Genomic DNA, 22,494 nt, shown 5'->3' with positions numbered 1-22,494 from the left:
CTCTCAGGTGAGCAGAGGACCCCAAGGTACTGCCACATATCCCTCCTGGGTTCCCACTGCTGTACCTACCATCGCATCCCAGAACGTCGGGCATCAAGATTTTCTTGACCTTACCTGAGAATTCAAGAATGAGGAGGAGGGCCTGGCAGGTTCACGCTAGGAAGGGGGTGAGATTCTACTAGCTCATACAAATATTCTCATTTTAGAAGCCAGTCGCAGTGGGAGTTAGAGCTGTAATCTATTTTATTGGAATAAGACATGCCAGAGCCACTCAATTGGCCCACACCTGCTGGGCCTCGGCCAACAGCCTGACAAAGATGCAAGATCTACTCAATCAGAGTCTGCCTAGTGAACATTCAACTGCCATTTACTTCCAAAGGGAGCTCAGAGGAAGCCCCAGCACTTGCATTTCCCACTTTCACTCATCTTTCAGGAAGTGCTGACAGCCAAAAAGTCCTGATGGGGGCCTGAAGGATGTGCTCCAATGGACCCCACCTATGAACTTTTCCTGGCTGGCTTCGTAATGCACCTGCTTCCTAAATACTCAGCCGTAGCCAGAATCTGGAGAGAGGACTGGGGAAGTAGAAGGAGATGGGAGAGTAAGTAAACTTACTTTTACATTTTTTTAAAATTTTAAAAGTAAGTAAAATTACTTTTAGTATTTTTGTTTTATCTAAGCAGAACATTTGGTGAGATTTACAAAATGTCCTTTTTATCATTATTTTCCAATGAAATTTCCCATATGTGGCATTCTTTGAATCTAAGCTCTGACAGCCCCTTAATGAAAGTAGTAGTTTCCATCTGGACAAAGATTGCTGATATCCACAGAAATGAGGAAGACCATGGAAATAATGGGGAAACTTGACTATGAAAGAAATATGAATCCTAGTTATTAATACAGTATGTTGGTGGCTCACAGGACCTATATTACTTTTCTTCATGTTGCTATACTTGAATAGCCAAGGCTGTGTACTTTATAAAGAACCAAAGCTTCATAGTTCTGGAGGTGGAAGGTGTTACATCTGGTGATAGCATTCTTGCTGGAACAAGGCACACATGACACACATGGCAAGAAACAGGACACTCTTCCTCTTCTTATAGAACCACCAGGATTCTATCAAGAAGGCTTTGCCTTGATTGCTTCCTGTAGTTCTACTTACCTCCTAAAGGACTGCTTTAATGCCATAGCTGGATTAAATTTTTAACCTCTTAATATCTCATAATGGTGATTAAATGTCATGGACCTTAGGGGACACATTCAGACTATATCAAAACCACAGCAGGAACCAACGAGTACTATGAAGATTAGTGTTTCCTTCTATTTTCCTGACAAGGCTGAGGTCTAAAACGGCAGATGGACAGATGCAGGGAGACATACAATGGCTGGGAGGAGCTATACAGACCTTCTTGTTGGAGTTCAAACTCAATGCTCTTATCTAGTTAGCAGTGATAGAACCATCCTAAGTTATCAGGTTACTAGATGCTGGGTATTTTAAAGACATAGTTTGATTTGGAAACTATGCTCTTTCTTGTATTGGTTCAGTAGATTTTTTTCCCCCTTTTTTGTCTTGAAAATGTAGTTTAAGAAAAAGAGTTGTTGGTTTAAGCCATTTATGACTGACCGAAGAATTTCTCAGTGGGCCTTTGATTTCAGTGTGTGCATTGCCCATATTATCTCCATGGTTACCTTGAGACATTTATTGGAGAAGCAGCGTGGTTCCACAGTGTGAAGGCTGTGGTTTAGAGAACCTGGCATGGAGAAGGTGCTTTGCACAGATCACCACAAACACACGTAAGAATATAGATAATTATAATTCTATTTCCTTTCTTGGGAATAAAAATTTAAAGAAACATGTAAGCACCCAAAGTTGCCCAGCTTGTGGCTCAATAATAATGATAGTGATGATAATAATAATGATGATGATAATGACAATGATAACAATGCCTAACATTTACTGGACTCTTGCTATGGTCTAGCACTGTTTGAGGCACTGTATTTACATTATCTCACTTAATTTTCCCAATAATTCCAGCTGGGTTCTCATATTATTCCCATTTTACAAATACAGAGATTAAATAGCATGCCCACAGTTACAAAAGAGTGGCAGAGCAGGTCCTAGATAAACAGCCCAACTCCAGATAGAGAGCCCTGTGACTGTACTCCTCTGAGGATCCCACCAAACTTAGCTTGAGGAGACCCCACGGGGCACTGTGCATTGCTGGGCCAGTCATTCTTCCTACCTGGGCCTCTGCTTTGTATTCTCAGGACCAGTGCCACATACCTGCTGGGATTGTGGGGCATTCAAGGACACATGACATGGCCTATACGAATATTTCACAAGGGCACATGGGGAGAGGAAGTGGATTGATTATAGGACAGTGACGACAGGCAACACCCTGCCTTCTCTTTCCCCACTGACAGGTGGAGCTCAACTGGCCTCTGGGCAGATCTATCAATACCCGTACAGTGTGTGCATGGATCCTTCGTGTTCATCAAGTCTTCTTGTTCTACTAGACACTGCCCCTAAACCCCTCTCCCGTGGAGGACGGGAGGAGAAGCTGCACTGTGCTCACAGAGGAGAGGAAGGGCAGGCTGGAGAGGGAGGCTGGTCCACAGGGCCCTGGGGATGGCAGCCAGGACTCCGTCAGCTGGGAGGTGAATGGCTGGATTGCTGAAAAGAAGGCCATGGCTCCGTGTGAGCTCCAAAGTAGGGGCTCTCACTCACTACCCTTATGGGTATGGGGCTGGTGTGGGGGGAAGGCAACCCTAAACATGAGATGGCCTTCCAGGGAAGGCATCGAGAGTCTTCCTTCCAGAGATTGCCATTGTTTCAGTTACAGTACTAACTTTAAATAAAGTCTACTTATATTGCTATCTTTGGAGGGCAGAATTTAAAAAACATATAATTTCAAGCTTTGAAAACATTCTATTGTGAGGCTGACAGAAGGACGTGACCATATTGGGATTATGTCATTCAGGTATTTGACTGGGTCCAAGGGAACGGTCTACATCCATGCCCCACTCACCTGGGGTGGTATATGTGAGTCCCACTCCCAATAGCATTCTATCCCCGTCACTGTCAGCACCACCTGTGCTCCTGCAGCCAGTCACCCTTCCTGCCTGAGGTCTCAGCACCCTGCCTGGGAGGTAGAGCTACTCACGTGAGACACACTGCTGGATGGAGCCGCCTCGGAAGAGGGTTGGGGGTGTCTTTCTGCTGAGCCTCTTGATGAGGCGGTCGCGCTCATTCATCCTGCAGGGAAAGCAAGCAGGGTCAGGGTCCAGGTCACCCGGGTACATCTCCAAGAGTCTGGTGGATGACTTCAGGTTATAAGATCAAACAGACAGATGAAGTGGGGTGGGCTCCCCACATCCAACAAAAGGTTCAGTTTCCCAGACTGCCCTGCTGTTTACTGTAGATGCTATCTCTCAAGTTGAGTGCACAGCTCTCTTTCAAAAACTGCCCTGTTTTCAGTACCTCCTGTCCCAAAAGCCACATACTGCCCCCCCTCACGGAGGGGGCTAAGATAACATTTCCACAGGCAGCAGAACCCAGAGGGATGTTCCCACAGCAAATGCCCCAGCCAGTGCACCCCAAGGGAAGAGCCCTGCTCCCTGGTGCAGCAGGGCTCTGGTGGGGTGCTGCTTGTGGCTGTACCATGCAATACTTGCTTTGATTGCTAATGAAAATCTATGTTTTCTTCTAAAACTCAAGGACGAGAGCTCTCCCTGTCTTTCCTGAGCATTCCCTCCACGGTTGGTTTGAAGAAATATGAAGCTATCCCAGAAGGTGGCTGGTATGTACAGCAGTCTCTGCAGCCCCTAGGCTCCATCTTTGTCCTTGCCCCTTGCCTTCAGAGCCTGGGGTTTGTTTTGTTTTCAGTTTCCCAGAATCAACTGCAGTGGGAAAATATTAAATAGAAAATTCCTGAAACGGACAATTCATAGGCTTAAAGTGGACATCATTCAACTCAGTTCCTCTCATCTTGTAGGCATTGTGTCATCTGCATCATCAAAAGAAGGTGGATGTAGTACAGTAAGATTGAAAGAAAGACCACCTCATATACTTTCATCATCGTACATTGTTCTCATTACTCTAATTTATTATGTTATTGCTACTAGTCTCTTACTGTGCATAATTTACAAATTAAATTTTATCACAGGCATTTTTGTATAATAAAAAACACTATGCACAAGGATTAGTATCATTCATAGTTTCATGTGTCCTGTGGGGTCTTTGAACACATCCCTGTGGATAACCTCTGATTTTCATTTCAGGATGTCATTTGCTTGCTCCTGAAAGATGCTTCTGGTATACAGGAGTCTGGCATTGACATTTATTATGGGTTGAAAAAAAATTTTTTTGTACCAGGGATCAAACTCAAGATCTCGTGGTTGTTAGGCAGGTGCAGTGACACTGAGCTAAATCCCTGGCATGCCCCCCCACAATTTGAATTCAACCCATAATAGATGATACGAGTGGGCCCCAGATCTAATCTGACTGGTATCCTCAGAAGAAAAAGAAACTGGAGCCCTTATAAGAAAAGCAGAGTAAGACACAGCTGCATACACAAAGCACACACATGAGGCCATGTGAACACCCAAAGACAAAAAGGGCATTTACAGCCAAGAAGGGGCCTCAGGAAAAACCATCCCAGTACATATCTTAATCCTAGACTTCCAGCCTCCAGAAGTGAGAAACATAAACCTATGCCATGGAAGCAACTTTGTTGTGGCTGCTAGAGCACCGGTGCAGACTTCCATGTCCCCAATTTCCTTCAGGAACACGAGGGCACCTGCACAGGCCTTGAATTTGAGGAGTCGCTTCCCTGACTACAGCCCCTTCATCTCTCTCCGAGGGACCTTTAAGGAGGTGTTCCTGGGATGACATTTATTTTGCATGTGAACATCTAAAGACAACATTTTCTGATTGTCTTGGCTGGAATGCTACTTACTTCATCACCAGTGAAGGGTGCACCTCAGGCAGCTTACTTGGCTGAGTGTCTGCAGGCTGAGGAGGTAGATTACTTTCTCTGTCCCTTCATGATGGTTTTCTTTCTTCCCTACCCTTTTGTTTTTTTCTTTTGTGGGCCAAATCAATCTCACTGGGGCCAAGTGAGCAACTCCTCTGCACTGCTGGGATAGGCAGGTACCTAAGAACACACTTGCTCCTCTCTGTAGCTTCTGTCTTCCACTGTCAGCAGCTCCCAGGCTGGGTTCAGGACAAAGGGCTTGTACTTTGTTGGGCCTCACCCACCACTGGCCACAAGTTCTATACAGAGGGTATTGATGCCCTGCTTTGGTCACTATTTGTAGCCAGCATAGCCTTGCCAGCTAGGACCTATATGTTTGCATAAAAGGATATCTGATGCTCTCTCCCTAGATCCTGGGGTGATATAGGACCAGGCTCTGCCACCACACCCCTCCCCCTTCCTTGCCATTCCAGAATTTCCTCCTGGTGACGGGGCTTATAGATGTCATTGAACTACAGCAGTAGGAGATATCTTCAAAATCCTACCACCTAGTCTTTCACTGGGCAGGTGAGCAAAGAGACTGGGCCAAGCCAAATAACCTGATCAAGGACACATTGCACTTTGCTGGTGGGACATGTGAAGCCAGCTCCAGATGCTGACTTCCCTTGTGGAATGGCACTTGCTTCTTTTTCCCTTTCTCTTTTTTTTTTTTTTTTTTTTTAACTGGGGATTGAACTGAGGACTCTTTCTCTGTTTTTAATGAAATATTATTTAATAATATTAAATAATATTCTTCTGAGGGACCTACTCTGTGCTACAGCCCTTTCCACTCATGCAGGGAGGGGTCTGGAGGGCCAAGAAGATGTGTCCACTATGGCTCATGCCTGCCCCACACCTTAAGTATTGGGGACCTTACTATCCCTGCTCGGTGACCCCTAAGTCTGCATCCAAGGCTAACCTGAATTCCTTCTAAGCTCTAGAAGTAGACCATACAGCCACTGCACATGGCCTATGTCTTCAGTGGTGGCCAAGGGGTGCTTTTGCATGGGATATGGGCAGAGCTGGACATGACCCATGCAGGCAAATCCCCAAAAATGCAGAACAGAGCTGAGGCTGGGAAGGGAGCTCTGGCTCAGACCTTCTGAGTGGTTGGGAAACGCACTCCAGTTTTCACGATGGAATCATCAGCAGGACATAGAACTATGAATTATTTGGCCTGTAACTTTCACATGTTTAGATGTGACACATGGTCTCCACTTATACTCTTACACCAAGGCCTGCAAATGTCAGGACTCGGCCAGGCTGTGTTAACTGCTTCACTTCATTTGTTTTATTTTGTATTTTTGGTGTGGGGGATTGGGTCCATGCCCTGAACATGCTAAGTACATGCTACACACTCTACCACTAAGCATGTGGTCCATGTTCTACATCCCTGGCTTACTACTTCAGATTTTAACAAAATAACAAACACTCAAATATAAAGTGTCTTATACTCCTCCTTGATCTCATTCGTCTCCCTTCTATAAACAAAGTTGGAAATAACCTTCCTGCTCATATTTTATATTTTTGCTCTATATCCCTAAGTTTATATGTATTCACAATTAATAGACAATTGCCTTTTAAAATACACATATATAGTATCATTTACTTCATAGTAGCTATTTATCATGCTTTTTTTTGTTGTTCTTTCCTCTTATTTTGTGAGGGAACCTTATTAGCTATTTTATTGGTAACTTTTAAGTTTCTAGCCTGTTTACAAGGTTAAATGTTAGAAAACAATTTAAATCATCTCTTGAATAATACAAGGACTTTACAGAGGGAGGAATGTGGCTCAGTGGTAGAGCACTTGGACTACATACGAGTTTGATCCCCAGGTACTGAAAAAAGTGAACATTAAAATTACAATCCAAACTCTTGCCAGGCGCGATGGCGCACATCTGTAATCCTAACTACTTGGGAGGCTAAGGTAGGAGGATCACAAGTTAGAGGCTGGCCTGAGCAATTTAGCAAGCCCCTGTCTCAAACTGAAAAAATAAAAAGGGTAAGGAGTAGGCATAGTTCAATAATCTGGGGGTTTGATTCCCAGTATGAAACAAAGAAAGAGACTTTAGAATACCCAGTTCTGATTTTTCCTGAGTCTTTGTGTTCAGCACTGAAGTTTACTTAATTTGACTGCCAGTCTGTTCAGGTAATCTGTCTTTTCCTCCTAGTTGCTTTTACAACAATTTTGCTTACCTTTGACGTTCTGCAGTTTCACAATAACATACCATGACAAGGTGTAGACGTGCTTTTTATATCCTGCTCAGCTGTGCAGGCCTAGAAAGCGGCAATAACTTGCAGGTTTATCTTTTCTCCTGACAAAACTATGAAAACTACTTCTTCCCCATTCTCTAGTTTTACTTGTCCTGGAGCTCCTACTTTATACGTACCCATGTCTATCTCTATACTTCTGTCTATCTCTCTATATTTTTTATATCCCTAAATTTCTACCACACTCATCTAAACTCTTTTTAAATTATCCAATGTATTTAAAATTATATTTTCCATGTCTATACTGTTTCTCAGTACTCGAAGCACAAGTGACCAAAAAAAAAAAGGACAGACAAGTCAGGCTTCATTAAGAACTTTTAACCTGGGCACAGCGGCATGCATCTGTATCCCAACTACTCTGGAGGTCAAAATGGGAGTTTCACTTGTATAATGGGAGAAAAAAACACAAACCAAACAGCCTAAGAGTCTAATCAGGTAAATATGATCTATTCTACATACCTGGGAGCTGGGCACTCTTTAGGAATTCTATTGTATTGCGGGGGGTAGTTCATGACTCTCTTTCCCTTTTTCTGCCACACCATATAGATCCCTCTTTAAAAGTCTGACATCTCAACTTTTCATTCATTTAGCATTTATGTAGCACCTACTGCATGTGAGACCTAGTGCTAGGAACAAATTTACCCATGACAATCATTATACCTGTTAACCAGCTAAAGAGGGGGAAAAAATCACACCATCATATCAATTCATGCAGATAAAATATTTTTTTAAATCCAGTGTCTATGTATGATTCAAAGACAAGCAAACAAAAATCTTCTTAGCACATCAGAAATAGAGGAGGAATTTCTCTAAATGGACAAAAAACATGTACAGAAAACCTGCATTAACATCACACTCAGTGGTGAAAGCCTGCATGGATTCTCCCTAAGACTGGGAATGTGGCAGGTAGGCCCAAGAACTTACTCTCATTCAACACAGAGCTAGACTGTCTAGACAGTGCAATAAGGCAAGAAAAGCAAATAAAAGGTATTAGGATCAGGAGGGCAACACTAAGAGTCCTTGTCAGATGATGACAGGATTATCCAGAAAATCCTAAAAAATATCTATTAGTATGTAAACACAATACTTGTATAACTAATAAGGGAGATCAGCAAGTTGCATGACATAAGATGAAAATACAAAAATCAGTTGTGTTTCTATATAATAGCAATGAACACATGGACTCTGAAATTAATGCAATTTATGGCTGCTCACAAACACATATGAAATACATATGTATCTCTAACAAAACATTTATAAGACTTGCAAGCTGAAAACTCTATAATGCCCATGAGAGAAATCAAAGATCTGAATACATGGAGGGACTTTCCATTTGCATGGACTGTAAAATTCAATACTGTAAACATGTTAACTTTCCCCAAATTGATATAGCATAGGTTTAATGCAGTTCCTGTCAAAAGTCCAACCAGAATTTTTATAATTATAGACAAGATTATCCTGAAAAAACATATGGAAAAGCAAAGAACAATTGTTAAAACTATTCAGTGGAGAAATCAGTCTACCTAACTTAAGGATTATAATTAGCAAGACTACAATAGGTACAATTATCAAGGCAGTGTGGCATTAGTAGAAAAATAAACACATAGATTAATGGAACAGAAGAGAAAACCTAGAAACAGCGCTACATGAATGTCCACCTAAGTTTTTCTTTTCTTTCTCTTCCCTTCCTTTCCCCTCCCCTCCTGTTTCTTTTTCTTGTCTTTTCATGGTGCTAGAGATTGAACCCAGGGCCTTACCCTTGCTAGGCAAGCCTTCTATCACTGAGTAAGGCTTCTGCCCATCATCTAATTTTTGATGCACCAAAAGCAACTCAATGGAAAAAGGCTTTTCAACAAATGATGCTTAAACTATATATATAGGCCCTAAGCAAAATAAAATAAGAAAAAAAAAACCCAAAAACCCGTCTATTTAACCTAGTATAGTGGTACATACCTATAATCCCATCATTTTAGGAGGCTGAGGCACGAGAATTACAAATCTGAGCCCAGTCTGAGAAAATTAAGCAACTTAGTGAGATCTTGTCTCAAACTAAAAATAAAAAGGGCTGGAGATGTAACTCAGTGCAAAATTCTGAGTTTAATTGCTAATACTGCAACAAAACAAAACAACAGAAAATAAAAATCACCTTCTATTAACTGTCATACCATCTGTAAGCATTAACATAGATCACAGACTTGAGAATAAAATATCAAACCATACAACTTTTAGGGGAAAAAATAATGTACTTTTAGAATCTAAGGATATGTAAACAGTTCTTACACTTGACACCAAAAGCATGTTCCTTAAGGAAAAATTGATAATTTGAACTGCCACTAAAATTAAAAGCATTCCTTTCAAAATTACTCTATTGTGAGTCTGAAAAGATAATCTACGGAGACAGAGAAAATAGCTGTAAACTATCTATATGACCAGAGACTAAGAGTGGGAACATGTGAAGATCTCTCAAAGCTTAACAGAAAAACAAAACAGAATTTCTAAGGACTGAACAAAAGATATGAAGAGACATCTTACCAGAGAGAATACACATCTGTAAGTCTACATGTGCAAATCAGTGCATGAAAAGATGTTTAACATTATGAGCACTAGGAAATGTAAAGGAAAACTAAAATGGGTTCTTTAGTTATCACAATGGCTTAAATAAAAGGAAAATGACAACCCCAAAGGATGTGGAGAAGCTGCATTGCTCTCACATTACTAGTGGGATATGAAATGTACAGCCAATTTGAAAAACTGGTAGTTTCTTTAAAATTGAATATAATACAGCTTTGTAAAAGTACTAAAATATATTTAAGATGTTAAAGTTTGTGTTTAAATTGTATCCCCTCCCAAATCAGAAAAGTGTGTCTAATGTATAGCACAAATTGCCAACCCACAGAATCACGGGTTAAATAAATGTACCCTGTTTATCTGAAAATAAAAGCTAGCCAGAAAATCATCAGCCTTGAAACCTAGAGATAAAAAACACAGCCCCAGTCAGCCTATCCTTGTGTTACCTGCCATTACTATTCTCTTGCTCGGTGGCTGCTCTGTAAGGCAGGTAAGCCTGACGGGGGCTGGCACTTTTGATCTCTAGTTTTCAAGGCTAATTATTTTCTGGCTAGCTCTTATTTTTTGGGGAAACATGGTCGTTGTTATTAAAAACAAAAAGATAAATATGTAACAACAACAAACACAGCTAGTGTAGTCTTGGACACTTATCCCAGAGAAATGAAGAAAATATTCTCACAAACCTGTAAACAAATGTTTATAAGAGCCTTATTTGTAATAACCCTAAACTGGAAATCCAAATATCTTTCAAGCAGTACATGAGGACACAGTATGGCACATCCACACCATGAAATAGTGCTCAGCAGTATGAGGAAAAAATTAATGACACAGTAAACAACCTTGACGAATCTCTAGAGACTTATAAAGAGGGGAAAAAAGTCATTACAGAAATGATTATTATTTCTTACAAGAGCATATGAAGCTACGATGATCCCCAAATAAAAAGTTTTAACAAATCACTGTGTGGGCCAGGGAGGTAGCTCAGCAGTGCCACACCTGCCTAGCAAGCACAAGGCCCTGAGTTTGATTCCAGGTACCAGAAGAAAAAAAAATCACTGTTTCTCTGTGTCCCTTTCTGTCTCACTAACATTTCTCTGCAGTCATCCCTTTCCTAGCAGTGCCAAGCTTCATGTCAGGGGGCAGAGGCTCCCTCCTTCATATCCCGCAGCACCCAGCTAAGGGGGAGGCTCTTTGCCTGGCACAGCCTTCTGACCTCATTAGAAACAGGCAGAGGAGAATCTGAATGACAGCCCCAACACATGTGGAAACCATTACCTCATTCCAGGTCTTGCAATGAGGTAGTGAGGCTTCTTTCTCTCAATTAAGGCTGAGCTCTGAGGTACAGTTGGTGAGCCTAGGGAGAGGTCAGGCTGGAGTCATGGGGTGGCTAGGAACAGACAAATTAGCAGGGCACCTGGCTGACCTGGAGAGGCCCCAGGCGAAATGCTGTGGGTGGGTTGAAGAGGCCTGGATGGAACAGGGTGTGTGAGGAATGTGCATTCACCAAGAGGAGGATTTGTGGGAAAGGACAAAATAAAACGTAATAGTACATACATCATTAAGCTAATCATGAAGATGCAGCATCATAAGCTGAAACTTCTGTTACAATTCTATGTCCACAAGTAGGACCATGCCACTTACCTGCTCAAAATCACACAATTATACAAGCGGGACTCTGCATTCCTCTCAAATGCAATTTCCAACTCTGCTTCCCTTTCCTTACTTTGCTCCAGTCACATGGCCTTCCTTGCAGGTCCTGGAGCACTCTAAATGTGTTCCTGTCTCAGGGACTTTGCACTGTCTTTTCCCCTGCCTGGAATGTTCCTCCTTCTGATATGGTCCCCTGGCTTCTCTGATCACTCAGACCAGCCTTCCCTGACCAGCTTACCATAAACCCTCCCTTCTTCAGCACTCTCCATACCCTGTCCTGACTTTGTTTTCTGTATCACACTTTTCACTTCATAATCTGCATTTAGTGCCTGTGTTCCCCACTAGAAAATAAGTTATATAGGGCAAAAGTTTTATTTTTTTATTTACAGTTATATCTCTAGCATCAGAAACAGTTCCTGTATGTACAAGATGCTCAAGAATCATCCACTGGGCTGGGGAAGTAGCTCAGTAACAGAGCAGTTGCCTAGTGGGTAGAAGATTCTGGGTTCCATCCCCAGCACTGCAAAAACCAACAAAATAATGAATAAATAATGAATGTAACTGTACTGTTTACCTTAAATGCAACAATAAACTTAATGGAAAAAACGAACAAGCAAACAAAATTAAACAAAAAACAAACAACAAAAAATTACTCTTTGTTGAAGGTATGTAGAAATAAAATAAATGCAGGCTGGGCAAAAGCACAAAAATCAAAGATGATGTTGGTATACCAAATGCAAGGCCATAGTATCAGAGATCCCTGAAGTAGGTTCCAATCTCCTGTTTGGTACTATGGTGCAAGACAAGAATACTCAGAATTAAAGACAGAAACAGGGAATCAGAATGGCCAGTGCTGAGCAAGCAGCAAAAGAACCTGGTCAGCCAAAGCCACTGATATTTATTGGTGACACAGTCAGAGTTAAATTGGGGTAAAGGGGTTACATGAAGGGTCTATGTATAGCTGCTATGGATATGCTGCTGATGCAGGCAAGGCTTTTAAAGGAAGAGACATAGCATTTTGAATTAGGAACAGAACAGACAAAATATAGGTTGTGATTGATAATTAATCTTGTCTTTTTAGTAAAAAAAGTTTTAATTTTGGGAACAGAATTTAGGTATGTGTCACTCTGACTTTGGCTGTGTTTACCTCATATTAAGCCCCATAGCTTCATGGGCTGTTTTTCTGGTCTCTGCCATGGCTGTTGGTAGGGAGGGCTGATATTAGCCTGTTTGCCATCTGCAACACTCCTATGAGTCATAGAGGCTCTGGTTGGTCTCACTTCTCACAATAGTGGGGTAACTCTTTAGAACAAGCTCTCTATGGCCTGCTTTTGGCATGATCAATGGCGTGGTTCTCCATACCACAGGGCCCTATTTTTCTCCCAGAGCCCTATTCTCCACTCAGTCACTGCCCAGAGAGGAAGGCAAGGGTGGCCTGCTCACCTTCCACAACTGAGTCCAGGGAGGCTTTTTTAAAAGAAAATTTTCAGGTCCCCATTACTACCAAGTCTACATCCTAATTTTGCAAAGAGAAGTCACCTCTCAGACGTCCAGACAGGTGACCAAGGGTTACTCAGTGCTCAGAGGGAAGTGTGATTTCAGCTTAGGTCCAAAATCTGCCCTTCCCTGCAATGTAAGAAGTAGCTCAGTGGTGCAGCACTAGCCCAGCATGTGTGTGCATGAGACCCTGAGTTCCATTTCCAGCACTGCCAAACAAAATAAAAATTTAAAGAAGATACAGAGGGAGCCTCAGCTAAGTACTATTGGGCTGCAATATAGTTTCCTGTGGGTGAAGATGACAGTGTTTATCTGTCAACACTGAAAATTAAATAAGACTTCACCAAGCACCTACTATGTAAAGAAAAAGTGGGTATATGAACCTAGTGAGCCTTTTCCTTTTCATTTTGTTTTCTGTGGTGCTGGAAATCAAACCCAGGTCCTCACACATGCTAGACAAGCACTGTACCACTGAGCTCTATCACCAGCCCTAATTTTAATTAATTAAGTTCTATGATTATTAACTGTCTTTATATGTCCCCTCATGACTATTATACTCTTTTAAAATAGCAAACTTTCTAGACCCACTAAGTTTCGATTAATTACAATAAAATAGCTTTTTTAGACTATCTCTCTCCTTTGCCTAGCACCCTCTTCCATGCACAGGGTGTTGGTCTGGGTAGTAAACATCCAACTTCATAAATTCAAATAAGCATCCAAACAGAATAATTCAAAGCTGGGCACAAGGAACCCCATCTCCAGACCTAATTGTTGAAGTAATTCAAGAAAGATGAGCTTCACCACCGATTAACCTCCTAAACATTAATTAACAATAATGAGGGTTCAAGGTGCTTGGCAAAGCCTGACCTGAAAGTCTTGCCAGAGTTCACAAGCAGACTGGCAGCCCTTTAAGACTCACAAAGAGGAACTGGATAAAGTGGATGCCGGTGCCCACTCCATGCGCCTCCCTGGGAAAACACAATGCCCAATGGGATGCAGGTGGGGAAAATAATTCTCTCTGTAACAGTTATAGATGAGATATTTTCCAGCTTGCAGCCAGGAGTAGTTGCCCACAGGACTTCAGATGATTGGTGAGCCACTCAAAAGCACAGCTCAGCCTATGCAAAGAGCAGAGGATTTTGAGAAGTTGTCTTTAGAATTCTTTTTATTAATGTGCTTCAGCTCACTGGTACCCTTTCTGGAATAAGTTTAGGTGTAGATAAATAAATTGTGATGAGGAGGGAGTAAATTAGAGACTGGGTACTCTCTTGATGGACAGCAAATATTTGGAAACATCACCCCATTATCCATGTCCCATCTCATCTCAGTTGAAGGAAGGCAATATGTGCAGTTCAGTTCCTGGGTGGATGCAGAAAAAGCCACAGAGATGGTGACATGCAGCTGGCCTTCCCTGGCTTTTCCAATAACTGTATTGCAAATGCCATCCAGTATGAATATAGGTTATAATTATGGTGCTGCAGATTGGAGGATGAGCTGGAAAACAGTGTGTGGCTGCCACCTTCATCACTTGTGCTTGCAGAAATTTAACTGGCTCCCACTCAGGTGCTGGTGCCCAGTGTCATCTTATCAGAGCCAAGATATCATCTGAGCCATGTGATGGCCTCAGGGCCAAGAAGAGGCCACTTTCAGCAGAGGGTAATACACATGCCATGTTCAGGCACAGGGGGACATGGAAGTATTTCAACTGGGGTCTTCATCAAGCCAGATCTCCAATAACTGGACTGAGTTACTTTGTTGTGGGAGTTGAATTTTCATTTTCCATAATCCTGGATGGATACTTAGGACCTTTTTTTCTTGTGGCCAGAGTTGGTCTAAATATCTGAAAAACTTTCTTTCAAAAATGTCTGTACTGCCCTCCCCCAAAGAAAACCCAATCCAAAGTCTTTAGCTAAAGGTGAATGTGAAGAGTGGGTTTTCAAAATGACAATGGGAAGAGAGCAAGTGTGCAGCAATTTTTCAAGTAAGGTCAAGTTCTAAGTGGAACAAGTAGGACTCCCACCATGGCTGCCTCTTTCATTTTCAGTTGTGTTGCTGTTGAAATTTAAGGTAGGTGGTCCTACTGAAGGTATAGCTCAGTGGTAGAGCATTTGCCTAATGTGCGTGAGATCCTGGTTTCCATTCCCAGCGGCCCCCCAAAATTTAAAAATAAAAATAAGGTAAGTGGACAGAAACTAAAGGATGTCTAAACCAAGAACCATGTCTGCACTGGGTTGTAGTGGACTGAAGAACACAACCCCAGCCCTGCATGGCTGGTGGCTAGGGTGATCTTGGCAATGTTTTGAATCTACTCTGGACCTCACGTTTAAAGAAGAGGCTTCAACATGGTGATTGTGAGTGAGGCAAAGCAGTCTGACTTCGCCAGCCTCTTCTTTCATTGCATTTAAAGCAGTGTTTACTTAAAACAGTTCAATGCATGGATAGACAATGCTAACAGGCTCCTCAGAGGTCAGAGACTTGCCTTCCTCCAGATGGGACAGATATTGAACCTACCCAGGATTTCTGGCAAACCATTCCTTTTAAAATGTCAAAATTATATGATTGTCTGCATCATTGTTTGCTCACATTTTCCAGATAGAAGAGTTCTTAATGAAAAGCTTCACATGTACCCCAAGAAGTGAGGCTGTTCTGACAGATCTGGCTGCATTACCTTATTCTTGGTACCTCTCAGTCAGTGGACAGATTCATGGCAACTGAGGGTAGGATGGTGTCATGGAAGAGATGGGAAAAATGTCAGGATTTGGGCCACAGGAGAAGGAAAGAAAACCTGTGAGTTCTAAAATATTTTAAATTGTAAGTATTTGAAATTATCTATTCATATATTAACCTTTCTCTGGTCATCCATAAAATAATGATATAAGAATTTAAAACTACATTTTACTTTCAGTGTTAGATCACCGTATTTCCTGAATGTATGAACAGTCCAGGAAGATGCTGAAATCTAGGAATTAGGTGCACCTCAGCCTCTGCAAAGCAAGGTTATCTTCCTAAAATAAAGAATGATTCTTACAAATATTGGAAGGGGTGTAAAATGGTGCAGTCATTATGGTTACAGTATGAAGGGTCCTCAAAAAACATAAAAATAGAACTACCAGATGATCTGGAAGCCCTGTAACTGAGTATATGTTTAAAGGGAATGAAATCAGTATGTCAAAGAGAATCTACATTCCCTTGTTCATCGGAATGTTATTCACATTGACCAAGATATGAAATTAAACTAAGTGCTCATCAATGGATGAATAAAGAAAACTCAGTGTATATGTAAACAGAATATTATTCAGCATTTAAAAAGAAGAAAATCCTGTCATTTGTGACGACACAAATGAACTTGAGGAACATTACATTAAGTGAAATAAGACAAGCATAGAAAGAAAATACTGAAAGGTCTCACTTCTATGTGAAATCTATAAACAACTCATAGAGAAGTATAGTTTCTAGGGTTCAGCGAATGGAGGAGATGGGGCGAGGTCTGCCAATGAGTACAAATGTTCATTTAGAAGATGAATAAGTTCTAAAGACCTAACGCACCATGTGGTGACTACAGTTAATAATAAAGGTAGGGGCTGCAGGTATAGCTCAGTGGTAGAGTTCTTGTCTAGCCATGGCTTCAGTCTCCAGTACTTTTCATTTTCTTTGTTTTTTTTCACTAAGAGAATAGATCTTAGGGTGGGAATATAGCTCAGGAGTAGAGTGCTTGCCTACATGCATGAAGTTCTGAGTTTGATCCTCAGCACCACATTAAAAGGAAGGAGTGAGAGGGAGAAAGAGAAGGAGGAAAGGAGAGAGGGATGGAGAGAAAGAGAGAGAAGGAGAGAGAGGGAGAAGGGGACAGAGACACTAAAGTTGAGACAGATGAGAGAGAGAGAGAGAGAGAGAGAGAGAACAAGAGAGTGCATGGGAGAATTCTTACCACACTGCTGTGGTTTGGGTCTAGCCTGTGGAACTCTTGAGGGGTGGTAGAACCCTTAAGAGTGAGGCCTCATGGGAGGTCTTCAGTCCTTGGGGACATGTCCTCATCTTCTTCCTCTCTCATTTCTAGCTGTAAGAAGACGGCTTCCTGCACCATGTGCTCCCACCATGATAAACTCCCTCAGCACAGCCACAAAACCAATGGGGTAATCAATCATGTACTGAAACCTCCAAACTATGATCCAAAATAAATCTTTCTGTTTTTTAAAGGTGATTATCCTAAGTGTTTTGCTGCAGTAATGGAAAGCTGGCTAACAAACATACCCAAAAGGTAAATGTGAGGTGATGGATACATTAACTAGCACACTGATGCTGATAGTAATCATCACACTGTATAAGGACATCAAAACATCCTTGGAGGGCCAGGGATTTAGCTCAGCGGTTCGGTGGCCTGTCTTGCAAGCGCAAGGACCCGAGTTCAATCCCTGGTACCAAAACAACAAAACAAAACAAACAAACAACAAAAAAAAATCCTTGGGGGGAAAAAACATATAGTTAAAAAAATATATATAGAGAGAGAGGTGGGGAGAGAGTCAATTATAGCTCAACAAAGCTGAAAAAAAAAAGTTCTCAGAGGTTAGTGAATCTTCCAAAAATCGAATGCAAAAGTGACATGTAGGGAAATGATGCCCAGCTTTATCAGATTATCAGAGATCTGAAGTAGACACACTAATGCTCTCCTAATGTCCACTTTTTCCCTCTCCTGTTGAGGAGCATGCACAGAGTGACACTGCCACCCCACCCTTCCTACATGGATGGGTTTTGGTAACCTAAACCTGAACCAACCATCATGGCATTTCCCTGACTGGAGGGATTGGCTCAGGATGGTTCTCCAAGGGACATGTGGAACCTCTCAGAACTAGTGAACAAGGGCAAACTCTCCATCTCCCATGAGATGCCTATGGCCTCCACCTCTTTGGGTATCCTCCCTATGATCATAACAGTGCCTGAGGAAGAGACGCGGCGTGAGCCTTGGGGGAAAAGTGAAAAGATGGGAAAGGAATGGTGGGCCTCTGATGACATTCTGAGTGTCTATTAACCATGACTGCCTCCAGAAGGATGTTTAAATTAGATGAGCCGTGAACTTCTCACATTCTGAAGGTCAGTTTGGGCTGGGGTCTCTGTTACTTGCATTTGAGAGTATGTTCCATTGACACAGAGTTCTTGTTCCACAATAGTTAGAAACCAACTGGCCCAGGGATAGACTTTATGGAACCCAATGTGTACCTCTGCACAGAAGAAAGAACAGAGATAGTGAAGACAAAGGACACAGAGTGGAAAAGGCTGGGACTTGGCTATTTATTCTTGGCCTTCTGACTTTGAGATTTACGCAGTAGTTATTTTTTAAAGTGAAGTTTTGGTTGTAATTCCTAATGGCAAACCTGGTTTTATTATTGTTTCCATTTTTGTAACCATCACATATTATTGCTATTTAATAAAGGATCTTATATGATAAGGCACATTCCATAGTAGTGGTGCTAAATGGGGAATTAGTTACCTACAGTTTTCTTTTCACCTCAAAAGGGTAGGAGGCTGCTATTAGAAAATCTTTCTAGCATGTAAATAGTTCTTGTGTTAGGGTGTAACTCTCAGATGAAATATGTGTATCATAATAGGACCCTGCTTGGGATAGAATCCTGGGGGCCCCTAACTTTGTTTATTGCAGGGTCAAAGTGCAGAGACCTTGATAAAGGGAAGGCCAAGGTACTCCTTCGGATACTTTCTATCAAAAGATCACATTATACAGCTATTTCTTATAAGTGAAGCTTTTTAACAACTCCCTGTGGCTTTTAGAATAAAGCCCAAACTTCATCCCAGGTCCTATGATTTGGCATTTACCTATTGACCTGACCTAACTTCTTCCTACCTTTCTCAACTCTCAGTGCCGTTCTATTAGACTTTTCATTGTTTCCAGATAACTTGCCACATCTACTGAATCAGTCCTGAATCAGTTTCTGCAGGCGGTCCCCTCCCCTGCCTTACTATTTGGTTAAAAAATTCTATTTGCACTAGGCTCTCTTAAAAGTCTATCACACTTTTTTTTTTTTTTTTTTTTTTTTTTTTTTTTTAGAGACAGGGTCTCTCTATGTAGTGGAGACTGACCTGGAACTCACTATGTAGCCTAGGCTGGTCTTGAACTCACAGCAATCCTCCTGCCTCAGCCTCCCGAGTACTGGACTATCATACTATTAAGACACTTTTCATATTGCATTTCAATTCTTCATTCATCTCCCAAAACTACTTTACTCCTTTTCTTTTTCTTCACTCCCCAGATCAATATCTGGCAAATTATAAGGGTTTGATTCAGCACTTGCCTGGATTCATATCACCATACAGTATGAGAACAGGGACTGGGGATGTAATTCTGTGGCAGAGTGCTTGTTTAACACACAGAAGTCTCTGCACAGAAGAGGCAGGTAGGGTGGGAGGGCTAAATACCAGTATCATTAAATGAACAGCTACAAAAGGAATTATGTATAGAAAATTCTCAGAAGTTTATCCCTGAATTTTAGGAAGAGGACTCACTAAGAGAAAACTATTTTTAGAATATAACCTCCTACCATAGGGTATGCCCAGTCATAGGCACTTTTCAAAAATCATGATGGTCCTTGTCCAGTAAGTGTTGAGGCTCAAAATTTTTGTATGAATCAGGATGGAAATTGGTAAGAGAGTTTATAGAAGAAGAAATAATTAAGGTAGGTCTTTGGCCAGTGCTGTTCCCAAATGAGTGGGCAATTTTTTTTTTTTTTTTTTTTTGTACTAGGGATCGAACTCAGGCCCTTGCACTTGTGAGGCAGGCAATGGAACCACTGAGCTAAATCCCTGGCCCATGAGTGGGCAATGCTTTGTGAGGACAAAATATAACTCTTTACCACTAACTCTGTCATTAGGATTGCCTCCTGCTATTCCTGTCAACAGCTGGATCACTGTCATTTGTTAGGAATGTGCTCTTTTCTGCTGATACTCACATGCAAACAGCACAGAAAATTGGAGCAGACATGGAGAAGGAGCATCCCAAGCCTCTGCCACATTGCTAATGACGACAGGAGTTGGGTCTGCCCCAACAGACCCAAAAGAACAAAAGTCAGAAAGCACAAAACCTGCAGGTGTGAGCGACTGCTGTGTTCAGGAAACAAATGCAAAGAATAAAGCAGTAATACGGACTCTGAAGTAAACTTGATGGGATGATGTGGTTATGTCCTTGGAGAACATTACATAAAACAGAAGAGAAAAAAAAGTTACCCTATATAAAAAAATAAGAACAAAGGACGTGAGAGGTCCCTAGATGGGATTGTCTGCTGGACCTAACAGAATTCTCTGAAGACCCTGAACACATTTCTTTATCTGAAATCAGAGGATGCACTTTGCCTGAAAGCATTCTTTGCAAAAGAGCAAGGACACGAATCAATTGTTTTTGAGGACATAAGTGTATTTTCATTTTCAAGTGTTGAAAAAACGAAAGTGAAAAACTTTGAGGAGCAGCAGAAATATCTGTAGCTGCTGAATTTCAACTGCATAGTTCATCAATCTAAGAAACAAGAGGCTAACATACGGCAGAAAACTGTGGTTGTGGCAATTCTCTGGGCTATGAAATAAAAAGCTCATTTGGATTTTACTTCAAAATTCCTGTGTCGCTAATGCTCCAGGATAAAAAATATCTGTAGAAGTGTGGCCCCAAAATGCAGCTAATTTGTCCAGCAACATGGCAGCTTGTTTGTGCAGAATCCTGCCCCGGGTGGCTCTTAGCTTGTGAGTGTTTCAGCGCCTGTTGTCTCCTGCGGCATGTGAAAGGCCTTGTGCATGAATTGGGAACATGCAAAAGGTCTTTGTCTATAGCCTGTGACAACGTGGACAATTCTTCTGTTTTCAATAGATTTGTGAGGATAGCGAAAAGATGATAGCTTATACAAAGAGCCCAACATTCCACATGACAAAAGTGTTTTCAACAAGTTCCTGTCCTCAGTTTTCTTTTTAAAAAAGCAAATGCTTTCTGAATAGGTGGGACCACAAAAGGGGTACAAAAGGTCTGGGTGATAGATCAGTGCTTTAACAAACAAAACTACCATTCTAGAAATATCTTGAATATTTAAAGTTTCTTCCATCTAAACTGAACTATTTCCAACGGCCTGCCAAAAAGGAATATATGGGAGAAGGTAAAATGTTTGATTCTTCTAATAGCAAAAAATTATATTGGTCACTACATCCAATGAGCCCATGTAAAACTCTTGTTTTAACTTACATACCAGTGTTTAAAATTATTCATTTCATGTTCCTAAACTAAATATATATAAAATAATTGATGTAGTTTACTCTCTTTAAAGGATGTTTTTAAACTAAACACTTAAAGTTTTTAAGGAATGTATACATCTGGATTTTGTGACTAAATTAAAATATAAAAATAATAAATGCTTGTAAGATTAAAGCACCATTTAGTATTTTTAGAAGCACTAATATTTGAATTGTATTTTTTATACATCTAAAAATATTTAACTACGGACATAGAAATGTTTCCTATAATAAAATCTTAATGTATTGAAAACCATTTCAAGTTAACTTGCTTCTGTAAGAATATCAGGTTAAAGGTTCTTAGTTTTTTAACCTTTCAAATAGGTCACTGATTGGAAAGTCTGGGATTATAGATTACCACTTTTCAAAAACAGCATTCTTATGTGTCCATTTGTATAAAATAATATTGGCAATTAGGTTGTTGTGCTCAAAGTGCATTACTTGACCCATGTTCTTGTCTGCATAAGTCAATTTATAACCAAACTAATGTTACATGATGCTCTTTCAGAGATTTTTAGTGTGTCATACAAATTGTAAGCTGCTTCTTTTCCTTCTCCTTTTTTTTTTTGTGGTACTGGGCATGCTAGGCAAGTGTTCTACCACTGAGCTACACCTTCAGCCCCTCATGCTTACCAGGCAGGTGCTGTGCCACTGAGCTACATCCCTGGCCCTGGTTGATTCTTTATTATTTGAACATACATTTATTTATTTATTTATTTATTTATTTAGTGGTACGGGGGATTGAACTCAGGACCTTGCACTTTCAAGTCAGGTGGCAGAATTACTGAGCTAAATCCCTGGCCCCAACTTGAACATTTATGACAAGTGTTTAAGCAGCAGTTAGATATAAGTCAAGAACAAAAATGAAAAATAGTCTGTGGTTACAAGATGAACTATGAAAACACTTAAAAGTGTAACTGATCTTCATACATCAGGGCATTTTTCAATACAAACCAAAATAAAACAGAAGTGGCTAGAGAGAGAACAAGAGAACCCTTCCTCCATAACACTAATTTTAATTTTTGTTTTTCGAAAAATCACTGCACTGCTACTACTGACTTGAAAACAAATGTCTTAATTTAGACATAAAATAAATCCATACTAACATTTTCTATTTGTTTTATCAACTGAGCTTTTTAACTTAACTTTTTGCAAATGGGATTCCATAGCTTTAAAATGGGAAGGTAGTCACCAGTTTTAGAAACTCAGGTCATGTGTGTC

The 22,494-nt window shown here is 41.0% G+C and overlaps 1 protein-coding gene across 4 annotated transcripts in view; it reads right to left on the bottom strand.

Moving 5' to 3' along the window:
- The window catches only part of LOC104862098 (phospholipid-transporting ATPase IB), a 642,570-nt gene that overhangs the window by 6,000 nt on the left and 614,076 nt on the right, over window positions 1-22,494 (bottom strand). For all 4 annotated transcript variants that reach the window (XM_010623803.3, XM_010623807.3, XM_010623808.2 and 1 more), the window contains exon 36: window positions 3,163-3,254. In XM_010623803.3, coding sequence (XP_010622105.1) covers window positions 3,163-3,254 — 92 coding nt within the window. The remainder of the gene's footprint in view (window positions 1-3,162; window positions 3,255-22,494) is intronic.

This window comes from Fukomys damarensis, unplaced genomic scaffold (assembly GCF_012274545.1).
Source record: "Fukomys damarensis isolate Sample0158 unplaced genomic scaffold, DMR_v1.0_HiC HiC_scaffold_38, whole genome shotgun sequence".
Taxonomy (NCBI): Eukaryota; Metazoa; Chordata; class Mammalia; order Rodentia; family Bathyergidae; genus Fukomys; species Fukomys damarensis.
The sequence above is the reverse complement of the archived record's forward strand: the minus strand, read 5'-3'. Positions and strand labels throughout refer to the sequence as shown.